The sequence below is a fragment of the Hyperoodon ampullatus genome (assembly GCF_949752795.1).
Source record: "Hyperoodon ampullatus genome assembly, chromosome: 5".
NCBI classification, from domain to species: Eukaryota; Metazoa; Chordata; class Mammalia; order Artiodactyla; family Ziphiidae; genus Hyperoodon; species Hyperoodon ampullatus.
The window spans coordinates 137,467,022-137,487,106 of NC_136918.1; the positions used below are offsets into that span (position 1 = coordinate 137,467,022).

General features: G+C 48.7%; 1 protein-coding gene across 4 annotated transcripts in view; it reads left to right on the plus strand.

Moving 5' to 3' along the window:
- DOP1B (DOP1 leucine zipper like protein B) overlaps nt 1-20,085 on the plus strand; it is a gene marked incomplete at both ends in the record, with an annotated part of 100,575 nt that overhangs the window by 14,508 nt on the left and 65,982 nt on the right. For all 4 annotated transcript variants that reach the window (XM_079704900.1, XM_079704901.1, XM_079704903.1 and 1 more), the window contains 5 exons: nt 12,419-12,600; nt 12,985-13,155; nt 17,189-17,378; nt 19,373-19,471; nt 19,816-19,939. In XM_079704900.1, coding sequence (XP_079561026.1) covers nt 12,419-12,600; nt 12,985-13,155; nt 17,189-17,378; nt 19,373-19,471; nt 19,816-19,939 — 766 coding nt within the window. The remainder of the gene's footprint in view (nt 1-12,418; nt 12,601-12,984; nt 13,156-17,188; nt 17,379-19,372; nt 19,472-19,815; nt 19,940-20,085) is intronic.

The window sequence follows — 20,085 nt, forward strand, 5'->3', positions numbered from 1 at the left end:
CACAGGCTCAGTAGTTGTGGCACACAGGACTTCATTGCTCCATGGCATGTGGGATCTTCCCGGACCAGGGCTCGAACCTGTGTCTCCTGCATTGTCAGGTGGATTCTTAACCACTGCACCATCAGGGAAGCCCTGTAAATTTGTTTTAATCTTATGGAAATACAGCACAAAGAGAGCTCTGAGAATCTGCACTGTTTCTTTGTATGTAATAGCAAAAAAAATTGGAAATGACCACCCTCAATAGGGGAGTGGCAGTAGGATAAGACATGACACGATAGCGTCCAACTGTAATTACTGACACAAAAGGTGCTCACAGTAAAGTAAGGGGGCAAAGAAAGACAAGTCGAACCGTTCATGTATAGCGGTGTTGTGTGTGTGTGTTTGTGTGTGTGCGTGTGTGTGTGTGTGTTTATATAAAAGAAGAAAGGAGTGAAGGGGGATTGTATAGGAGTGGACAAGATCTGAAGCCCTTTGTTGTTGGCCTAGTTTACTTCCAGTTTTTCATAACTCTAAAGGAGGCTCTAATGAGCATCTTTCTGCCTGTGGCGGTTTTTGTAAGGTGTGTCTCCCGTGGTGGAGCTGCTATGTCAGTGAACGCAGAGTTAAATCCCTGGACACAGAGCTTTATTTTGCTCCACTAATTAAATTGTCTGCACGGTGTCAGAGCCACGCCTTTCTGCTGCTGTGTTTACGTCTTTATCTGGCAGGAACGTGCTCTCCACCCCAGCCTAACCACTCTTCTATTCCATTTTCTACCATTCCCAGGCGGTCTTCTTCCAGATGAACTTCAGAATCATTTGCAAAGTTTTTAAAAATTCTTATGGGCGTTGGTTGGTATTAGGTAACAGTTATTGTACATTTCAGGGAAAAGCGACATCTTCACACAGTTGGGCTCTCCTCCCACAGGGAAATGTGGTGGTCTCTTCATTGATTAAAAAGCATTCACTGGGCTTCCCTGGTGGCGCGGTGGTTGAGAGTCCGCCTGCCGATGCAGGGGACACGGGTTTGTGCCCCGGTCCAGGAGGATCCCACATGCCGCGGAGCGGCTGGGCCCGTGAGCCATGGCCGCTGAGCCTCGCGTCTGGAGCCTGTGCTCCACAACGGGAGAGGCCACAACAGTGAGAGGCCCGCATACCGCAAAAAAAAAAAAAAAAAGCATTCACTTAGGTTCCTAAGCATTGAATTGTTCTTATGTAAGTCCTTCTTGTGTCTTAAATATATTAGAATTTATACATGTATTTCTGCTGTTATCAGTGGGGTTATTTTCTACGATGTATTTTAACTGGTTGTTGCCACGTAGGAAACTATCAATTTATAGAATTTGGAAACCAGCCAACCTAGTGAATTTATTTCTAAGTTTTTTCAGCTAATTGTGTTGAGTTCTTTGGGTAGACAGGTGTACATATCATCAACCAGCCCTGAGTTTGTGTTTTTTCCCAGTGTTTTGTTAGCATTTTCTGGAACAGGGTTCAATAATAATGATACTATCAGTGTATCAGTAACAGTAATGTTAGCTGCTGTAACAAAGAAGTCCAAAAATTCAGTGCCACCATAAGACTGAAGTTTCTCGCTCATGAATCAGTTCTGCATGCTGGTCCAGATTGGGCAGCTCTCTTCCATATGGTCATTCCAGAGACTCGAGCCAGGGACTCTGCCATCTTTAACACGTGCCTTCCAGAGTTGCTCTATTCAGTGCCGCTCTGTCCTACAGTGCTTAGACCTTAATGGCACATGTTACTTCCACTCATATCTTCAAGGGAGTGGTCCAGCAGCCCTGGCCTAGCTGTACCCTTTAGCACAGGAGGGGACTTGATTTAGGTGGGCGGTCCCCATCCCTGCTGCTCCTACCTGGCGTGTACTAATCTTCATGGGAGTGCCTCAGCCCTGCAGATCCATCGTACTGCTTGTCTCATCAGGGATAAGCTTGTTCCTTATTTACTAACCTTAATAACTTCTTATCTTTATATGACAAGAAATATATGTCGTTTCACGACCTCATCCGTCTGTAAGGTATTAATTGTGTTTTTCCCAAGCAGCACAGTTCTGCCTTCCATTTTACTCATGTGCTTTTGGTGATTATTATCTGGCTTAAGCCAGATTCTCCCAATGCCTGAGATGTGTCTTGGAAGTAAATTTGTTGGAAGGTGTGCTGATTCAGATGTTGTGGGGTGAAGGAAGGAACACTGAGCTTGGGGGCGGAGCACCAGGGTTCATGGTCAGACTCACCACTTCTCAGCTTGGGGCAGACGTGCTGGTTGCCACCCACTCACCCCCTCTTCCTTCTTGTCAAAAGAACCCAGGTATGTTTAGGGGTCGGGTGGTAGCCCCCATCTTCCCGCCCCAGTGGTGAATATTATTGTTGGAGGACTTAATCCCAGTCGCTCTGTTTTCCTTTAGACACAGGCACATGACCTTCTCTGACCATGAGATGTGGCCGGCCGGCTTCTGGAAAGGAGTTCCTCTCATACAGAGAGACAAAAAGGGAACAAACTTTTTTTTTTTTTTTTTACTCCTCTCTGTAGTCATGTGAGAATTTAATGCCAGATATGTGACAGATATCAGAGGTTATGGCAGGAAAAGACTGAAGATAAGTCAGTTCACTGCTGGGAGCATATAAGCATGAAAAGGTTTGGGTTCTTTTAGGATGTCGTTGAGCCCTTGCATTAAGCAAATGCAGAAGTAGGCTCCTCTAGACCGGGGTTTCTCAGCCTCGGCACTGTTGACTGTCTCCGATGGGGCTGGGGTGCTGTCCTGTGCGTTGTAGGGTGCTTATCAGCATCCTGGCCTCTGTCCCCCAGATGCCAGGAGCACCCCGTCTCCCCTTCTGTGACAGCCAGAAATGTCTCCAGACATGGCCAAGTGTCCCTTGGGGAAAAAATTACCCCAGTTTGAGAACCACTGGTTTGGACTTTTGGCTGTGAGGTGGTAGATTTCTTCACTGAGACTTGTATAGTCAGATATCCTATTCTTTTTTTTTTTTTTTTTTTTTTTTTTTGTGGTACGCGTGCCTCTCACTGTTGTGGCCTCTCCCGTTGCGGAGCACAGGCTCCAGACGTACAGGCTCAGCGGCCATGGCTCAGCGGCCCAGCCGCTCTGTGGCATGTGGGATCTTCCCGGACCAGGGCACGAACCCGTGTCCCCTGCATTGGCAGGCGGACTCTCAACCACTGCGCCACCAGGGAAGCCCAGATATCCTATTCTTTATAAAGCTTCCTAACTGATCTGCAACCTTGGACCATCCTTAACCCATGGGGAGCCTGCTTCCTCTGCGAGCTGATGCAGGCACACTTGTTTCTCGACAATAGAGGGGTGTGTGTGCCCTTAAAAATGCACAGTGTCCTGTGCTGACCTGTGCCCTTGCTGTTGGCATTCCTGTGGTTCTCGCTGGAATCAGGCTTTTCGGGAGTAGCTGCCAATGACTTCCTGTCTCCCCATCTGCACAGGTTTCCTCCTAAGTACAGAACTTCCTCATGTTTCTGCGGAGATCGTGTTCTTCCAGCACTTGCTTTATGCCAGCCACACGTCTGCCTGTCAGTTCTGCGTGTCCCGGGCAGTTTTACAGCTGCTGGGGTTTGGAGAGGAGAGGCAGCGTTGGGCTTGAGGTGATCTGGAGAGAGTAAGCCAGGCTCTCAGGCCTTGGTCACCGTTCCTGGGCGTGTTGTTAGTGGTCCCCCCACCCAGAGCTGGTTCTTTCACTGTGGCCTGCTTCTGTGCACAGAGCTCATCTCAGGGACGGGGCAGCCGAGGGAAAGCACCGAGGAACGGGACCGCGGGTGGGATTCAGGTCAGATCTGAACGGGCGGCGCCTCATGGGAGAGGTGTGATCTTCGCCTCCCAACTTGAGACTGAATTACATTCCTTGCCGCTGGGCCCGCACGTGCTCTACCGCCAGTCCTGGTGCCTTCCAGTGTCCGAGGACCCCGTGGGCTGGCGGAACCCAAGCACCCGGGGAGGACGCATCCCAGGCTCTGAGCAGCCATTCTGAAGCCCTTCTGCTCCGGCAGTGAGGATCGGGAGATGCCACTGGGACTTTTAGTCCCAACATTTAGTCTCATTTGAGCACGCCGGTTCTGTTCTCCCAGGTGTGAATCTGAAAGAATATCGAGTTCTACCAGTAAAACTTTCGGGACTGAAGCCTGTTTGGAATTTTAATGAGACTCTCTACCCAAAATGTTCTTTCTTCCCTTCTGGCTCTTAACAAGTTGGTTATTGGGCTTTTGGTTTGTTTGTTAAATATGTTATTTGTATGTGGATTAAAATAAGTTCAAAAAGCAGAAGAATAACGTATTTCCAGACATTTTGTCGTCTAGTATCTGAATGGTATGCTTACTTTTATTCATGTATCTATTGTATAGACTGTGGTTATAAATCCTTAATTATTTCAGTATTCACTGCATCGTGTGTGTCTCAGGGTTTAGACTGTACCCTGAAGGGCATGTTTGCCCCACGTGTTCATTTTCCTTTCCTGTGGTTTCCCTCCCTCGCCCTCCCAAGCTGCTGCGGTGGCTCGGTCACTGCCATTTCAGGGAAGGCCCGATGTTCCCCGGCGTGGCCTACTTTAATATGGAAGTCCTGGCCAGTTTGTTATTGCTCAGTGTCTGTTCTGTTTTTATTCTGTCTGAAGGGTGGAATTGCTGTTGCGGTCCTCTGGCAAGTATTAAATGAGTGTTCAAGCTTGTGCCAACTGGCCAGTCTTATTCACTGTTCAGCTTTGTTTTTGTGGCATGAAATGAACATCCTTATAAAGATGACTGACTTCCAGAAGGAAGACATGCCAGTACTTTACCATTTGCTTGATGAGAGCCATGCTGTTAAATTGGCTTCCTTACATCCTTTATAGACAAGCATCAGGCATTCTGAGGTCAGTGCTATCATTGGGAGAGCAGGTCAGGGCTATCTCTTCTGGGAACTTTTATCTATCTATCTATCTATCTATTTATTTAATTTTTATTGGATTATAGTTGATTTACAATGTTGTGTTCATTTCTGCTGTACAGCAAAGTGAATCCGTTATACATATACATATATCCACTCTTTTTTATATTCTGTTTCCATATAGGTCATTACAGAGTGTTGAGTAGAGTTCCCTGTGCTATAAGTAGGTCTTTATTAGTCGTCTATTTTATATATAGTAGTGTGTATATGTTCTCTTCTGGGGACTTTTAAAGGAAACATTTAAAAATTCATTTTAAAGGCTAGAGCATTTTAAAATATAATTTAACACCCCTCACCCATACTGTTAAATTACCCTAAAGTTTTAAAAATTGTGATAAAATACATATAACATAAAGTTTATCATCTTAACCATTTTTAAGTGTATTAAGTTACTTTTTGAGTCCTCGGGCTACCCTTTTGGAATTTTTAATCATGTTTTTTTTACATAGAACCGTTCTAAATCATGCCGAGAGTCCTGGAGAATATCAGACTATCAGACTGTATAATGTCAGAGTAAAACAAAGTGAAACGTAGGCATTGCCTTGGGTGGAGTGAAGTGAGACACTTCCTGGTCTCTATTAGTGGAGCTCAGATGTGGTTCAAACTTTTTTTTTTCAAACTTACATTTTGCATGTGTTTTTTTTCACTTTTTTTTTTTTTTTTTTTTTTGCAATACGCGGGCCTCTCACTGTTGTGGCCTCTCCCGTTGCGGACCACAGGCTCCGGATGCGCAGGCTCAGCGGCCATGGCTCACGGGCCCAGCCGCTCTGCGGCATGTGCAATCCTCCCGGACCGGGGCACGAACCCGTGTCCCCTGCATCGGCAGGTGGACTCTCAACCACTGCGCCACCAGGGAAGCCCCTACATTTTGTATTTTATTACTTTGTTCTAAGGTCAGTCTGCTAAGCCTATGAATACAATGAGGTTAAAAATATTGTAATTATATCTTAAAGAATACTTTTAAAATAGTATAGTGCCTGGGCGAAATAAATAAGGAAGTTTAATTTCCTGTCTAATCATATTTTTCCTTTCTGGTTAGCACGTAAAAAAGTAATTTTGAAAGCATGGCTATGTTTTCCTTGCCAATTCATCTGTTTCCCTGAGATATTTATTCTACAGTTGTAGAAGAACCTTTCTCTCTCTCTTTTTTTTAAAGTATACGTCCTTTTCATTCAGAGTTAAAACAAACAAACAAACAAACAAAAATATATAGGTATATATATGTATATGTATATATATATATATATACATATATATAATATTAAGCTTACTGGCCGGTCACTTTGGGTTTCTGTTTTCCTGAAAAACACAACCCAAACAATGAAGCTTCCCTGAAATATTCCCTGAGCTTTTCTCGCTGGAGAAGGCTCTTGCCAAAGCGAATGCCCAGATGGAGGCTGGAGAGAGGAAGACAGAGTCAGGGTCGCCTTCCCTGACCTGAACCGGGTCCAGTCATGGCAGCTCTTGAACAGCTGGGAGGGGCATGAGGAGGGAATCAGGCATTTTCAACCCCTAAAGGGTGCGACTCAGTTCGAGGGGGCTATTTTGCCAATTAAGGGTTAAAAACTCTCACTCAGGCCAGGCTGGACCAAGTCCCTGTGTCCCTTCAGGATTGTTAAAAGGAGGCCCTTTGTTCTCTGGTCGGGAAAGAGTTTTCAGTTTAGTCCAAGGTGTGGACGTCACTCGGGAATTCATGTTCCTTGCAGCTCAACAAGGCCAGTCCGGCAAGAGCAGCTGGGGGAACACAACATTCATTTTTTTCTTCTTTTTTGGTGGTAAAATATACACAACATATATTCAACGATTTTAACTATTTTTGAGTGTACGGTTCAGTGGCATGCAACGTGTTTCATTGTTGTGCAGCCATCACCGCCATTCATCTCCAGCACTTTTGCATCTTCCTGAGCTGGAAACTCACTCCCCATTTCCCCCTCCCCCAGCCCCTGGTCACACTGCTTTCTGTCTCTATGGATTGACTACTCTAGGGACCTCATGTAAGTGGAATCATACAGTATCTGTCTTTTTGTGTCTGGCTTATTTCACTTAGCACAGTGCTTTCAAGTTTCATCCAGGTTGTAGCACATGTCAGAATTGCCTTCCTTTTCAAGGCTGGATAATATTCCTTTGTGCATATAGACCACATTTTGTTTATCCATTCATCCATGATGGGCACTCGGGTGGTTTCCACTATTTGCCTATTGTGAATAATGCTGCAGTGAACATGAGTGTGCAAATATCTGTTTGAGCCCCTGCTTTCAGTTCTTTTGGGTGTGTGCCCAGAAGTGGGATTGCTGGATCAAATGGTAATTTGGTAAACAAAGCAAATGTTTAACGTTTTGAGACACACTGCGGTTGCACCATTTGACATTCCCACCAGCAGTGCACAGCGCTCAGTTTTGAAATGTCCTAGGACAGGGCTGCTTTGAGTAGAACGTCTTCTTTTTCAAAAGCAGTGGCAGCTGAGGGCATCAGGCTTGACCCTACCTCCCAGAGAGGACACAGCAGAACCCCTCCAGGTTCCTACTGAGAAGTGTCTTTGGGAGCCTGAAGTGGGCTGGCGGCGCTGGCCAGGCACTTCACTCGTGCCCAGGCCTCATGGCTTGGGCGCTGGCGTTGACAGCCCACAGGTAGAAGAGCTTCTGAATCGAGGGCGTCTGCCCGAAGAAAGCCACTGGGCTGAACCAGCACACGGAGCTTTGACTATGTAGCAGCCAGATGGGGAATGAATCATTATATCTAACGATCTCATTCTCTTTTAAGTTTGCCCTAAAAACGTGGAGCTGTTTCCCCCATGGCTGTGCGTTAGTCCCCAGTGAGACAGAGGAAAAGTCTCACGTAGGTAGAATTTGAGATGCTACTTAGTACTACTCAGGTAGAAGGTGTCTTTGAGTGGGACCCACAACCACTTCCTGTGTAAATTAAGTCACACTGGCGCAGGCGGCACCCTGTCTAGGGGAAGCCTTTGTTTCCAAGAGTGCTTCCAATCTACTACATGGAAAACCTTTTCACCCGGCAATTCTGATCTCCAGTCTTACCACATTTTTTTTTAATATTTTTTTGATGTGGACCATTTGTAAAGTATTGAATTTGTTACAGCATTCCTTCTGTTCTGTGTTTTGGTGGTGTGGTTTTTTTGTTTGTTTGTTTGTTTTTGTTTTTTTGGCCACGAGGCATGTGGGATCTTAGCTCCCCAACCAGGGATCGAACCCACACCCCCTGCACTGGAAGGCGAAGTTTTAACCAGCGGACCGCCAGGGAAGTCCCTCTAGTTTTACCACTTGCAAAACATTTCTTTAGAGTTTTTTCATTAAATATCCTTTAAGAAATAATATTTTCTTTCCTTTTTAATCTTAAATATTAATAACTATTTACCTTTTCCTTTGTTGCCTTAAAAAGAAATTTCAGGTTCTCCAACTCCTTGGCTTCAGTGTCTCTTGGAATTCTCATCGTCTGTTGGGTCCGCAGTTGATTTCATCTCCAAATATACAACAGTTTGAGTTTTTCTTTTCTAATACAATGTATTCTTCAAACTTTCTTGTTAACACATCTAACTAGTGTCCTTGTTTACTTCTGTGACAGTAAAGGATATTATTTGTAAATGATTGGATTTCTGTCAGTTCTTTTAAAATACAGTGCATTTTGTCTCCATCTTTAAATCTGGTACTTAACAGTCAGCTTGTCATTATAATAAGAGGAGATGCTTGTTGATTGCTTGCTTTGTGGCAGGCCCTGAGCTAATTTCCTTAAGTGTGGTATCATGATGCTTGAAACTTTGTTAAGCACCATTATCCCTGTGAAACCACAACCCAGAAAGGTTAAGGGATTTACCCAACAGATGATGGAACTGGAATTCCAGGCTCTGACCCCCAAGCTCACAAGCTTAAACCAGGCGTTATAATAGCCTCAGTCTTGTTTGTTTGTTTAACCTTCGTGTTGAAGCACATATTAAGTGCCAGGCTCTGTGGGAAGTGTGTTAACAAAATCACTGTGACCCAGGCACTATTTTAGCCCCATTATTCATGATGGGAATGGTACAGAGGGGAATCAATGTCATAGCTGCTCCAAGGAGCAGCCTTGCAAATCCTGTCCGGCCAAATCCTGACTGTAGGTTGGATGAAACCAGTTCATGATCTCTGGGTGTCTCTGCTGTACTCCTGAACTTGTGTGCTTTGATCTAACTTACCAATCTGATGGGTGAAAAGTATGGCATTTCATAGTAGTTTCTTTGTTTTGTTTTAAAATTTTAATTTTATTTATTTTTGGCTGCATTGGGTCTTCGTTGCTGTGTGCGGGCTTTCTCTAGTTGTGGCGAGCGGGGGCTATTCTTCATTGCGGTGCGCAGGCTTCTCACTGCGGTGGCTTCTCTTGTTGCAGAGCACGGGCTCTAGCCGTATGGGCTTCAGTAGTTGTGGCACACGGGCTCAGTAGTTATGGCACATGGGCTTAGTTGCTCTGCAGCATGTGGGATCTTCCTAGACCAGGGCTCGAACCTGTGTCCCCTGCATTGGCAGGTGGACTCTTAACCACTGTGCCACCAGAGAAGTCCCTCATAGTAGTTTTAATTTGCATCTTTTAAATCAGGAAGGACGAGCATCTTCTCATTTTTCTAAGTATTATCTGGTTATATCCTTTGTTCTTCTCTGCATTTTCAAATCAGACAGCTTCCTTCATCTTCAGTGTACCTTTCCCTCAAGAGGCACTGACTCCCCGACTCAGATATGCTGTGTTGCTTGGATTAACATGGGCAGCATACAATGAACAATCCATTCCACATGTCCTGGTCATGCCCTCAGTTTTTGGTTGTGTTTCTTTTTCTAATTAAATTAAATGGGGTAACAAATTTAAATGAGAAAGAAATAGCAACCGCCTTGTTCATTTGAAATGAATGGTTGTGGTTCCTTGTAATTCCATTTATATGGGAAGAAGTGTATTCATCAGAATAGGAAAGGTTATGCCATGGTAACAAACAGTCCCCAAGCTCAGTGATTTTTACAGTATTGTTGAGTTCTGCCTCAGTGGGTCAGCGGGTGGTTTCTGCTCTCTTAATTCCTCAGGGACCCAAGCTGGGAGGGGCTCCAGTTCAACCTGTGTCTCCGTGATCTTAGAGGCCAGGAAAGAAAGCCCACCGGGCTTTGAGTTGGCTTCTAAAGCCTGTACCAGAAGTGACACATCATTCCACTCCTCTCACTGGCCAGAGTAAGTCATGGTGCCACACCTACATTCAAAAGGGCAGAGAAATGGGATCCTGCTGCTGTACAGCCCGAGTGAGCCAAACACTTTTGGATCCCAGATGACCACCTTAGGAGCTACAGCCCATCTTTTGCACCTCAGTTAGCAAAAGTCCTTAGACTATGCTGAGCAAAAGTGAGATTGTGACTTCAAAAGCAAGAGCTCTGCCTGACAGACATAACAGGTGAGCACAGAGCTTAGTTCTCCTCCTCCGAGATCATGGAGAAAGCCCACAGCTGCAGTATCGGTAAGCCAGTGAGTCACAGACATGGTTCCCTAAAAGCTGTGTCTTCAGGACTGGCCAGCTGATACTTTTTGAAACTGGGTGATGGGTACTTTGCTGTTCTCCCTGCTTTTCTATATGTTTGAAAATGTCCATAATAAAACGCACTGTTTCCTGTGCATTTCCCACAGTTGTTTCCTCTCTTCCTCGACACCTCAGTTCTTACCCGCTGTTACAGCATGTGTTTCCAGGTCACCTCCTCAATTTTTCTTTTTGACACGAGCACATTAAAAAAATTATTTTGTTGGCTCGCCCTTTGTTTTAAGCTCTCAGACTCTTACAAATAATAGTTTAAGGTATTTCTTGACGACCTCTAGGTATAGCTGGTTTTTTAGTTGTAGTTTTATTGAATTTGAGAGTTCCGTTAGACCACATGCTTCTGATGGAAAATATTATTTTGCTTCTTTTCCCTTTATCGCCTACATAACCTCATTATGTAGGATCCCATTTCTCTGCCCGTTTGAACATAGGCGTGACACCGTGACTTACTCTGGCCAGTGAGATGAATGGAATAATGTGTCACTTCCGGCACAGGCTTTAGAAGCCAACTCAAAGCCCAGTGGGTTTTCTTTCCCGGCCTCTGAGATCACAGAGACCCCTCCATGAGCTGAAACCCCTCCTAGCCTGGGTCCCTGAGAAGTTACAGAGAGCAGCGTATGTTTTAGAAGTGAGATCATTTTCTTCGCTTCTAGGAAGAAAGCTGTCATGGCCCTAAGACCACATGGTCCGGGGGCAGCGGTTCTGACACACGTCCTGTGACCGTCTTGCGGGATGCCTGCCTTGTAGGAGGCAGGTGCAGTGAGCTGAGAACAGCAGAGGAAGGAGATCTTGGGTGCGGGCCCCAGGAGCTCACCACCGAGCTCAGCCCGGAAGCACGTGGCCATTAGCACAGCATGCGAGTCGGTGACATGTGCACTTGGAAGCGGGCGGAGCACAAATAAACGTGTTCCCCGCCTAGAGTTGGGGACCATTCTGCCTCGTTGAGCTGGGTGCACAGCTGAGTCTCCCATGGGGAAAATATTCAGGCAGAGCCTGCACGAGGCAGGCAGGAGCCACAGGTGGACCTGTGCTCTTAGGAAGCTTGAAGCTGAAGCATTAATACATGGAGCAGGTGAATGGGGCAGGACTCGCACCGTAGAGGCCGTTGAGCAGCTTTTTAAGAAGCGTGGACTTTACCCTGTCGGCTTTCAGTAAATATTTGTGTGAGTTGTATGGATTGTTTCACTGTAATGACGGCCACTCGGTATAGAAGATTGAGTCATGAGGACCCACCCAGTGCTCTGTGTGTGGTCACTCGATGCCATGAAGGACGGCGTTGACCTACTCCCGACAGGGGGTTGCCCTGTTAGCAAGAAATCCACCGACCGTGTTTCTTAGATGCGGCCAATGCCCAGGGATGCCTTAGCGCAGCCCAGGCCTGTGTCCTGCTGGAGGAGGCCCAGCTCAGGGGGACTGTCATTCCATGCCAACAGGGATCTGACTTCCTCCTGGGGAACTGAATGGTGAGGACGCAGGAGTCATGGCCTACAGGTGTGTCCCAGACACTCAGGGCCACCTGGCTGTGCAGCCAGGCTGGGATAATGATGGGGAAATCCAGGGCTTCCGTGGCACACAAACGAGGGTTTTCTTGGGGCCGGGAGGTCTGTGTTCTGCTTAGTCTCACGTGTAGACTAGAGGCTTCCGCAGACAGAAGCACACGGTTCCATCAGAAAGTGGCCTGACAGGAATAGAGTCCCTTTGAAGGGATGCAGCGTTTCCCTTCAGTGCTGGGGGCTTCCCGGCCCCGTGGCCCTGATGCTGGCTCGTGGCCCCCCCTCCCCAAGCCCTCCTGCGCGGTCCCTCTGTCCTGTCATGTCCCACCTCTTACAGCCACACCGGGGCCTGCTGGTGTCTTCCTGGCCTCGGCAGATGTCCCCTCCACAGTCAGTGTCACTGCTTTCTTCCTTATGTGCTTTTCCTCTTGTTTTCCAGGCTCTCCAGAGTAACCTGAAATATTCCTTGCTGCCAAGACGGCTCATTATCAGCAAGAGATTAGCTCAGTGCCTGCATCCTGCTTTGCCCAGTGGTGTGCACTTAAAAGCCCTAGAAACCTATGAAATTATCTTTAAAATTGTGGGGACCAAATGGCTGGCCAAGGATTTGTTCCTATACAGGTATGATAGCATCCCCACCGTTTTACTTTTTTATTACCCAAGTAGTCCATATTTCAGTTCACAAGATGAGAAAATGATAAACAAGAAAATACAGAGGGGTGTGTCAGGTCACCATAAAGCCATCACAGAGGTAACCAGGGCTCACCTTCTGGAGAACGTCCTCTCTGACTTTTCTCTAAGTCGGAGTGTAACGTGCAGACTGCCTATCACCTGCTCTGGGCCAACAGTTCATTGTGACTGTCTCCTGACAAGCGAGCATCTCTATCACCAGTGTAGATGGCTGGCTGGCTGGCTGCTTTTGAAAACCCCCTTGGGCTGGCCAGTCGCTTGGAGCTTCTGAGCAGGTGTCTCATTTTCCCTCCTCTCCCTTTTTCTGTCCCGAAGCTATGGGTTGTTCCCTCTTCTGGCACATGCAGCCATGTCGGTGAGGCCCGTGCTGCTTGGCCTGTACGAGAAGTACTTTCTTCCGCTGCAGAAGCTGCTCCTGCCAAGCCTCCAGGCCTTCATCATCGGCCTGCTGCCCGGCCTGGAGGACGGCTCGGAGATCTACGACAGGTGGGTCTTATCCAGAGCTGACGGCTGTGCCCATCCAGGTGGGCCGCCCATGTGGTTTGCATTTTATTTCACTGCTGTATAAGAAACAGGGACAGTGGGACTTCCCTGGTGGCGCACTGGTTAAGAATCTGCCTGCCAATGCAGGGGACACAGGTTCGAACCCTGGTCTGGGAATATCCCACATGCCGTGGAGGAGCTAAGCCCATGTGCCACAACTACTGAGCCTGCGCTCTAGAGGCCATGAGCCACAACTACTGAAGCCCGCGCACCTAGAGCCATGTTCCGCAACAAGAGAAGCCACTGCAATGAGAAGCCCGTGCACCACAATGAAGAGTAGCCCCCGCTCGCCACAACTAGAGAAAAGCCTGTACGTTGCAATGAAGACCCAACGCAGCCAAAAATAAATAAATAAATAAAAATTTTAAAAAAAGAAACGGGGACAGAAGTGCAGAGACCCATGAAGCAGGGTGGGTTGATGTTTACATTTCTGTGGTGGTCTCTGCCTGACGAAATACCGTGTGTGCCTGGGAATTACCTCACTTCCACGTGAGGGTCAGAAGGTAAGAAAGTTTCCTGGAGTCGCAGTCAGTGGGCAGCAGAGATGGGATTCTACTCCCCATATGTCACATTCTGAAGTCCTCCCTCCTGTTATACGAGGCTGCTTCCAAATGAAAAAGCAAGGCCACGTTTCATTCATGGATAAGCTCAAAAAGGGGTGAGGCTAAACAGAATAGCTTTTTTTTTTTTTTTTTTTTTTTTGGCGGTACGCGGGCCTCTCACTGCTGTGGTCTCTCCCGTTACGGAGCACAGGCTCCGGACGCGCAGGCTCAGCGGCCATGGCTCACGGGCCCAGCTGCTCCGCGGCATGTGGGATCTTCCCGGACTGGGCCACGAACCCGTGTCCCCTGCATCGGCAGGCGGACTCTCAACCACTGCGCCACCAGGGAAGCCCAGCAGAATAGCTTTTGACAAGTTTCAGAAGCACCTTGGAGAAATTTATCAAACTTATATGCATAAAAGTTCGTGCGGTGGTGTGTGTTTGTTTTGGTCATTACTTAGGAACAGGAGAGAGGAGAGAGGCTGTATCCATTCAGATTGCGTATACAGAGTGTCCTGTTTTTCTGGAGAATCATAATGTAAGAACTCACTTCCAGCGTATTAACTATTCTGGGTGATGCTGCAGTGATTAACTTCTGTTCATAGGACCCATTTTCAGAGCCCACGTGCAGCCTGACTGGGAGGTTTAGAAACCTGTGCGCTTGCAAAAGTTTCCATTTGATTACACAAGAAACTGCTCGAATTTTCTCCATGCCAGAGGCCCCAGCCGTGCCACCTTGGCCTATTTTGTGTCGGCAGTGACTGGAGGGTGCAGGCAGTGGAATCTCACAGTCAGTCCAAAGTCCACTCAAGTGCTCCCCTCAAGGAAACCAGATAATCAGAATGGCTTGTGGGACAGTCGCTGGTGACCAAGGGTGCATTAAAGTCACAAGCATCTGTGCTGGGATTGGATGTGCATTTGACCGTTTGGAGCTTTCACACAGAGCGGGTGGTGGCCATTCACTTCCCAGTGGGGAATCCCCCTCGGCGGTGCACTGAGTCACTAGCATCCACTTCCCTAGGAGGCAGGGTCTGTCTCGTTGCTGTTTTAAACCTCGCACCATACCCTGAGAGTCTGGGTAGGTGTGTGCATAAGGGAACAGTCAGGGTCATATGGGTTCCACAAGAGGACCTTTACCAGACTGTTTCTTGACTCCTAGTCACAGGCTCTTTCTAGAGTTCTGATCCATTCACGTTTTCCTAACAGATGTGTGTATGTAAATGCTTTTTTCCCACCATCTGAAGATGAACACATCAGCACCCAAAGTGTATTGGTTTTTTTTAATCTGTAAGAGTGAATCACACCAGGAGCATGTCAGGAGTTGGGGTGTTGTCATGTGTTCTCCTAGTTGATAAACAGATGTTCATTTGAACAGTCGCTAAAGTTGCTTAACACGGGTGTCTTCTCCCAACATTGTGATTTCTTGATGTTGAACCAAGAGCTGAGCGAAGCTGCGTGAACCACTGAGTAGAGGCAGGTGTGACAGAAAGCCAAGCCCGGCGACTGCAGCCCTCAGAGGTAGGAGTGACTGGCCTGCCGAGGTGGAGGCTGGTCTAGGGTTGTGCGGTCTCAGAGCACAGCAGTCAGGTGACCGCATGTATCCGTGTCAGTTGGAGAGAGTTCAGCAACGATCCTTCCCCAACGTGCATAGGAATTGAGTCAGACACCCCCGACCCCAGCAAATACTCCGCAGAGACAGGAAGGGGTGTCTGGGGGGGCGGGGCGGCGTGATGTCCAAGGCGGTAGAAAAGGCTAAGGAGTGAGTGAGTCAGTTTGGGGCTGGTGAGGACGGGTGACTCAGGGGTCTTGTGGAGGCGGGGACAGTTCCTGGTCTGTTCTTGTCAGTGAACCATAAGGGAATGGAAATTTTGGCCAGTGTTAGGACTCGTTACTCACCCTGGCTTTCTAATAACCCTTTGATGTCTGCAGATCACTCCTGGCCAGAATTCCTTTTTTAAAGTGCCTGAGAAGTAGCCACATAGCTTGCCGTGTTTTGCTGTACGGAGAAAACAGGATTAGTGGTGTTGGGGGCGGGAGAATACTCCACTCCTGTTCTGAGAAGATGGAGGAGAGGCGGAGGTTTTCAGTGGTTGGAAAGCAGGCAAAACCCGGCTCCCCAGAGATGTCCCTTTAAATCAGTGGCTCTCAGCCCGGGGTGGTTTCTGTCCCCCAGGAGACACTTGGCAATATCTGGGGACACTTCTGGTTGTTACACCTGGGGCGGGGAGGGTGCTACTGGCATCTAGTAGGCATTTTTTGTATGAAATGTTTTAATATACACGGAAGTGATTATTAAAAAGTAAGCTGAAGACAGTTTGGCTTATAGTAAAGGGAAAGAGTGGCATTCATCTGACAGTTTTTTCAAATGCCAGCTGTGTGTCAGATGCTTGTCTGGGCATTGGGGGGCGTCAGCCAGCAGAGCAGACTTAGTGGTGACGGTGGCTATGTGGCCTCAGCATCAGCTGTTCTCCTGTGCTGAGTTTTGGCTCAAAGACTCTTAGGTATTTTCACAACATTTGCATCCCTTTTCCTCACCATAGCTGAGAGCTGAAATGCACAGAGGTTTCACTTCTGTGCAAGTGAAATCCCTTTGTGGGAGTTTGCCTCCGCTGTTGTATTGATAGATGCTATCACCCGGCCTGCAAGCTTTGTGTTCGCAGTCGGCGGGAAGGTGCCCCGTCAGCTGCAGGTGCACCCCGAGCGGAGAAGGGCCAGGCCTCGGTCAGTGTCAGTGGAAAAACAAGCCCACACCCACTGATGCTGCTGCTTCTCTTGGAGGACGGTCGTGAAATCGCTGACGTCGTGTCATGGGAGACCTGGATAAAGATAAAGAGACGAATAAATGCTGGTCGTCCGCAGGAGGGCTTCCTGGAGTGGGAGCCGGTGTATGGAGGTGCTGTGGGCAGAGTGATGGGAACTCGGCTCCAGACCTTCTGGAATGTACCGTGCGGCAGGAGGCCCAGGGGAATGTTGTCCCCAGTGTTTCTAAAATCCGGTGTCACTGGGCACATTTTTGGCTGTGCTCAGGTCGGGGGTGTCTTTATCATTACTTAGGTGTTCAATCAGTCACATTAGCCTTTGTTTTTTTTTTAAATGACTCCTCCTACTTTTATACAGAGTGGCAGTGGAACCTGTAAGCACCATGTAAGCACCACGGCATCCACAGCAAGGCCGGAGGCGGAGACGGATCTCTGCCACAGGGTGACACAACCAGTGAGATGCTGCCTCTTGGCCAAGAAGCCGCACCCCTCGGTGACATGTTTGTTTCAGCAAATTCAGTTTCAGTGACAGCCAGCAGGTGGACAGACACAGAAGGGCGAGAGATGGCAGCATCTCAAAATGAGGAGGAAGTTGGTGCTTCCCGGCCAGGGAGAGAGAGCAGCGCCCGTGAGAGCCCGCGGGATGCGCCCTGATTCTGTGATCTCCCGCCCACAGGACGGACGCGCTGCTCCTGAGGCTGTCCCTGGTGGTCGGCAGGGAGGTCTTCTACGCCACCCTCTGGGGGAGCGTCCTGGCGAGCCCGTCCATCCGCCTGCCCGCCTCGCTCTTTGTGGTGGGCCACATCAGCCGGGGCTCGCCCGGCAGGGAGCAGAAGTACATGCTGGGGACCGACTACCAGCTCACGGTGGGTGCCGTGCTCCCGGCGGCGTGGCGGGCTGGCTCCCCAGCACAGGTGTCACCAGGGCCACGGGGTAGGGGTAGGGGGCGGGGCGAGGGGAGGGGCGGGGCGGGGCGAGAGGAGGGGAGGGGCGGGGCAGCGGGAAGCAGAGGCGCTCTGAGGTTGGGCAGGCGAGGAGGCAGCATCCCTGCGTAAGCCGCGATGGCGGCGTTGGCTTTGAACACCTGCGTCCCGTTTGTGTATTCATGCGAGGAGGGCCCTCCGGGAGGCCCCGCAGCTTCCACGTTACGGCTGGCCGTCGACGGCGCTCCGCGGAGCCTGGCTGGGGTCCGCTGTTGAGCCACAGACAGCCTCGTCTTCTTCCCCTACCCCTGTCACGCCGCCCACTGCCCGCACAGTAGGCTCGCTCCAGCTCCGGCCGTCATCCCCGCCGCCCCCCTCTCCTCTGGCTGCTCTCACACCTAGGTTGTCCGTGCCCAGGCCCCTCTTTCCTGGCAGCGACCTGCCTTCTCATGACCTTGAAGAATGGGAACTTCCCAGATCTTTCTCTCTTTTCCCCAAACTTACCATTTGTTGAATGGCCTGCAGTCTGTCGCCACCTAGTGGTGGACCCAAGGCTTTGAAGTTAAAATGTTCAAAAACTGAATCCGTCATTAACAAAGTTGCACCGATTACTTACCCCTCTGAGTCCATTCTTCTTTGCAAAGTGGGAATAATAGAGCTTCCTCACGGGGCTCTCTGAGGAAAAGGGTGATGAAAAGGACCTCTGCTTAGGGCAGAGGAGACCCTCAGTAGTCACGTTCCCTTCTTCCCTGCCTTGTCAGTACCACTTTGTTTCGTTCTCCGTCTTCACTGCCCTGCCTCAGCTTCTTAGGTCTCGTTCCTGGACCGTCATGTAATTTTCTAACCGGTTTCTCCCCATCCAGTCCTTTTTTGGTTGCTAAGAGGTTCACTTTGCTAAAACATAGCTTTGCTCAGGTCTGTACTGTGCTTGCCAAATACCTGTTTCCTGCAGGTAAAATCTATCCTCAAGTGTATTCTAACAGCTCACCAGATGCCTCACTCGCCACTTCAGGCCCATTACACTCCCAGAGCTGGCTGCCTGGCCTGGCCTGGCACGTCTGTGATGCTGTCTTTGCTCCAGCCAGCCCCTCGTCCCGCGCTCACTGCCTGTCACTCCTCTCCCCCGTCTCAGCGTATCTCCTGCCTGTATTACGAAAAACTCAGCTCACCCCCAAAGCTTCACTGTTCTCCCCAGTTGAAAGATCTCTCCCTTTCTTCTTCCCAGTTCTAATAGCTTTTTTTTTTTTTTTTTTTTTGCGGTACGCGGGCCTCTCACTGTTGTGGCCTCTCCCGTTGCGGAGCACAGGCTCCGGACGCGCAGGCTCAGAGGCCATGGCTCACGGGCCCAGCCGCTCTGCGGCACGTGGGATCCTCCCGGACCGGGGCACGAACCCGCGTCCCCTGCATCGGCAGGCGGACTCTCAACCACTGCGCCACCAGGGAAGCCCATCTCATAGCTTTTTGTTACCACTTGTCATATGGCTCTTATCTATTATGCAGCTGTATTACATCTATCTATGCTCAGAAAAGACACCCAAAATGTCTACTTAATTGGTTTGGAATCCATTTGACTGACTGTCTTTGGAGTTTTAGTGTAGCTGAAAGTTCCTATTGGAACCTAAATGTATTCGTTTCTGGGATTATAGAATTTGAGGTCTTAGAATCTGACGATCTGGTCCAAACCCCTCCGTCTCTGAGATGGAGCAGTGAGGGCTGCAGCTGAAGGTGTTCCCGATGTCACACAGCCCCCCTGGCGTCTGGAGCTACAACCAAGTTTCCCGTATTTAGATCTTATTATTCTGTTCCACACGATATAACACGGTGGTTTCAAGATTCCCAGGAAGAGTTATTTTCATTTTTATGACTAGAAAGAGTAGCCTCCAAATGATGTCCAGTGTCTTGGGCACGAAACGTTCGTGGCTTTTTGTCTTTTGTAGGTAAAGTCCTTATGTGCATCCCTGCTGGACTCAAACGTGCTGGTGCAAAGAAATAATCTGGAGATTGTCCTGTTCTTCTTCCCATTTTATACCTGTCTGGTAAGCCGTTTGTGTTTTTGAGGGGAGTCGCTGGTCTTTCCTGAGGCCGTGGGGCGGACGGGAGAGGTCCGAGCCGTCTCGCCTGGAGGGGAGGGCGCCACTCAGTGACCGCTCTTCGCTTTCAGCCATTCAGGGTCCTCGGTCATTTCTGTGAGGGTGGTGTTTCCATAGCGAAAATTGAATAGCCTCTTTCCCTGGGCAGCGTGTGAAAAACCCACCCCTTTTGAGAACCGCCTCTTTAAGATAAAGCTTTTGTAGACTGGTAAGGAGGGGTCACATGTCGGAAAGCCAGCGATTTACTATGTCATCTCCTTGCAGTATAGTTCTCTCTTTCCTCCTCATAGGATTGCAACGAGAGAGCCATCCCCCTGCTCAGATCCGACATGGTGCGCATCCTCTCGGCCGCCACCCAGACCCTCCTGAGAAGAGATATGTCTCTGAACAGAAGGCTTTACGCGTGGTTACTAGGTACTGAGTAATTTGTGGGAGTTGCAAAGTCAGAGCTAAGGTGAAACCTTTGAGTGCTGATGTTTGGAATAAAGTCGCAATCTTGTTGATACATTTCTGAATCACAAAGTGTGGAAAGATAACACGGTGACTGAATTGTCCCTGGT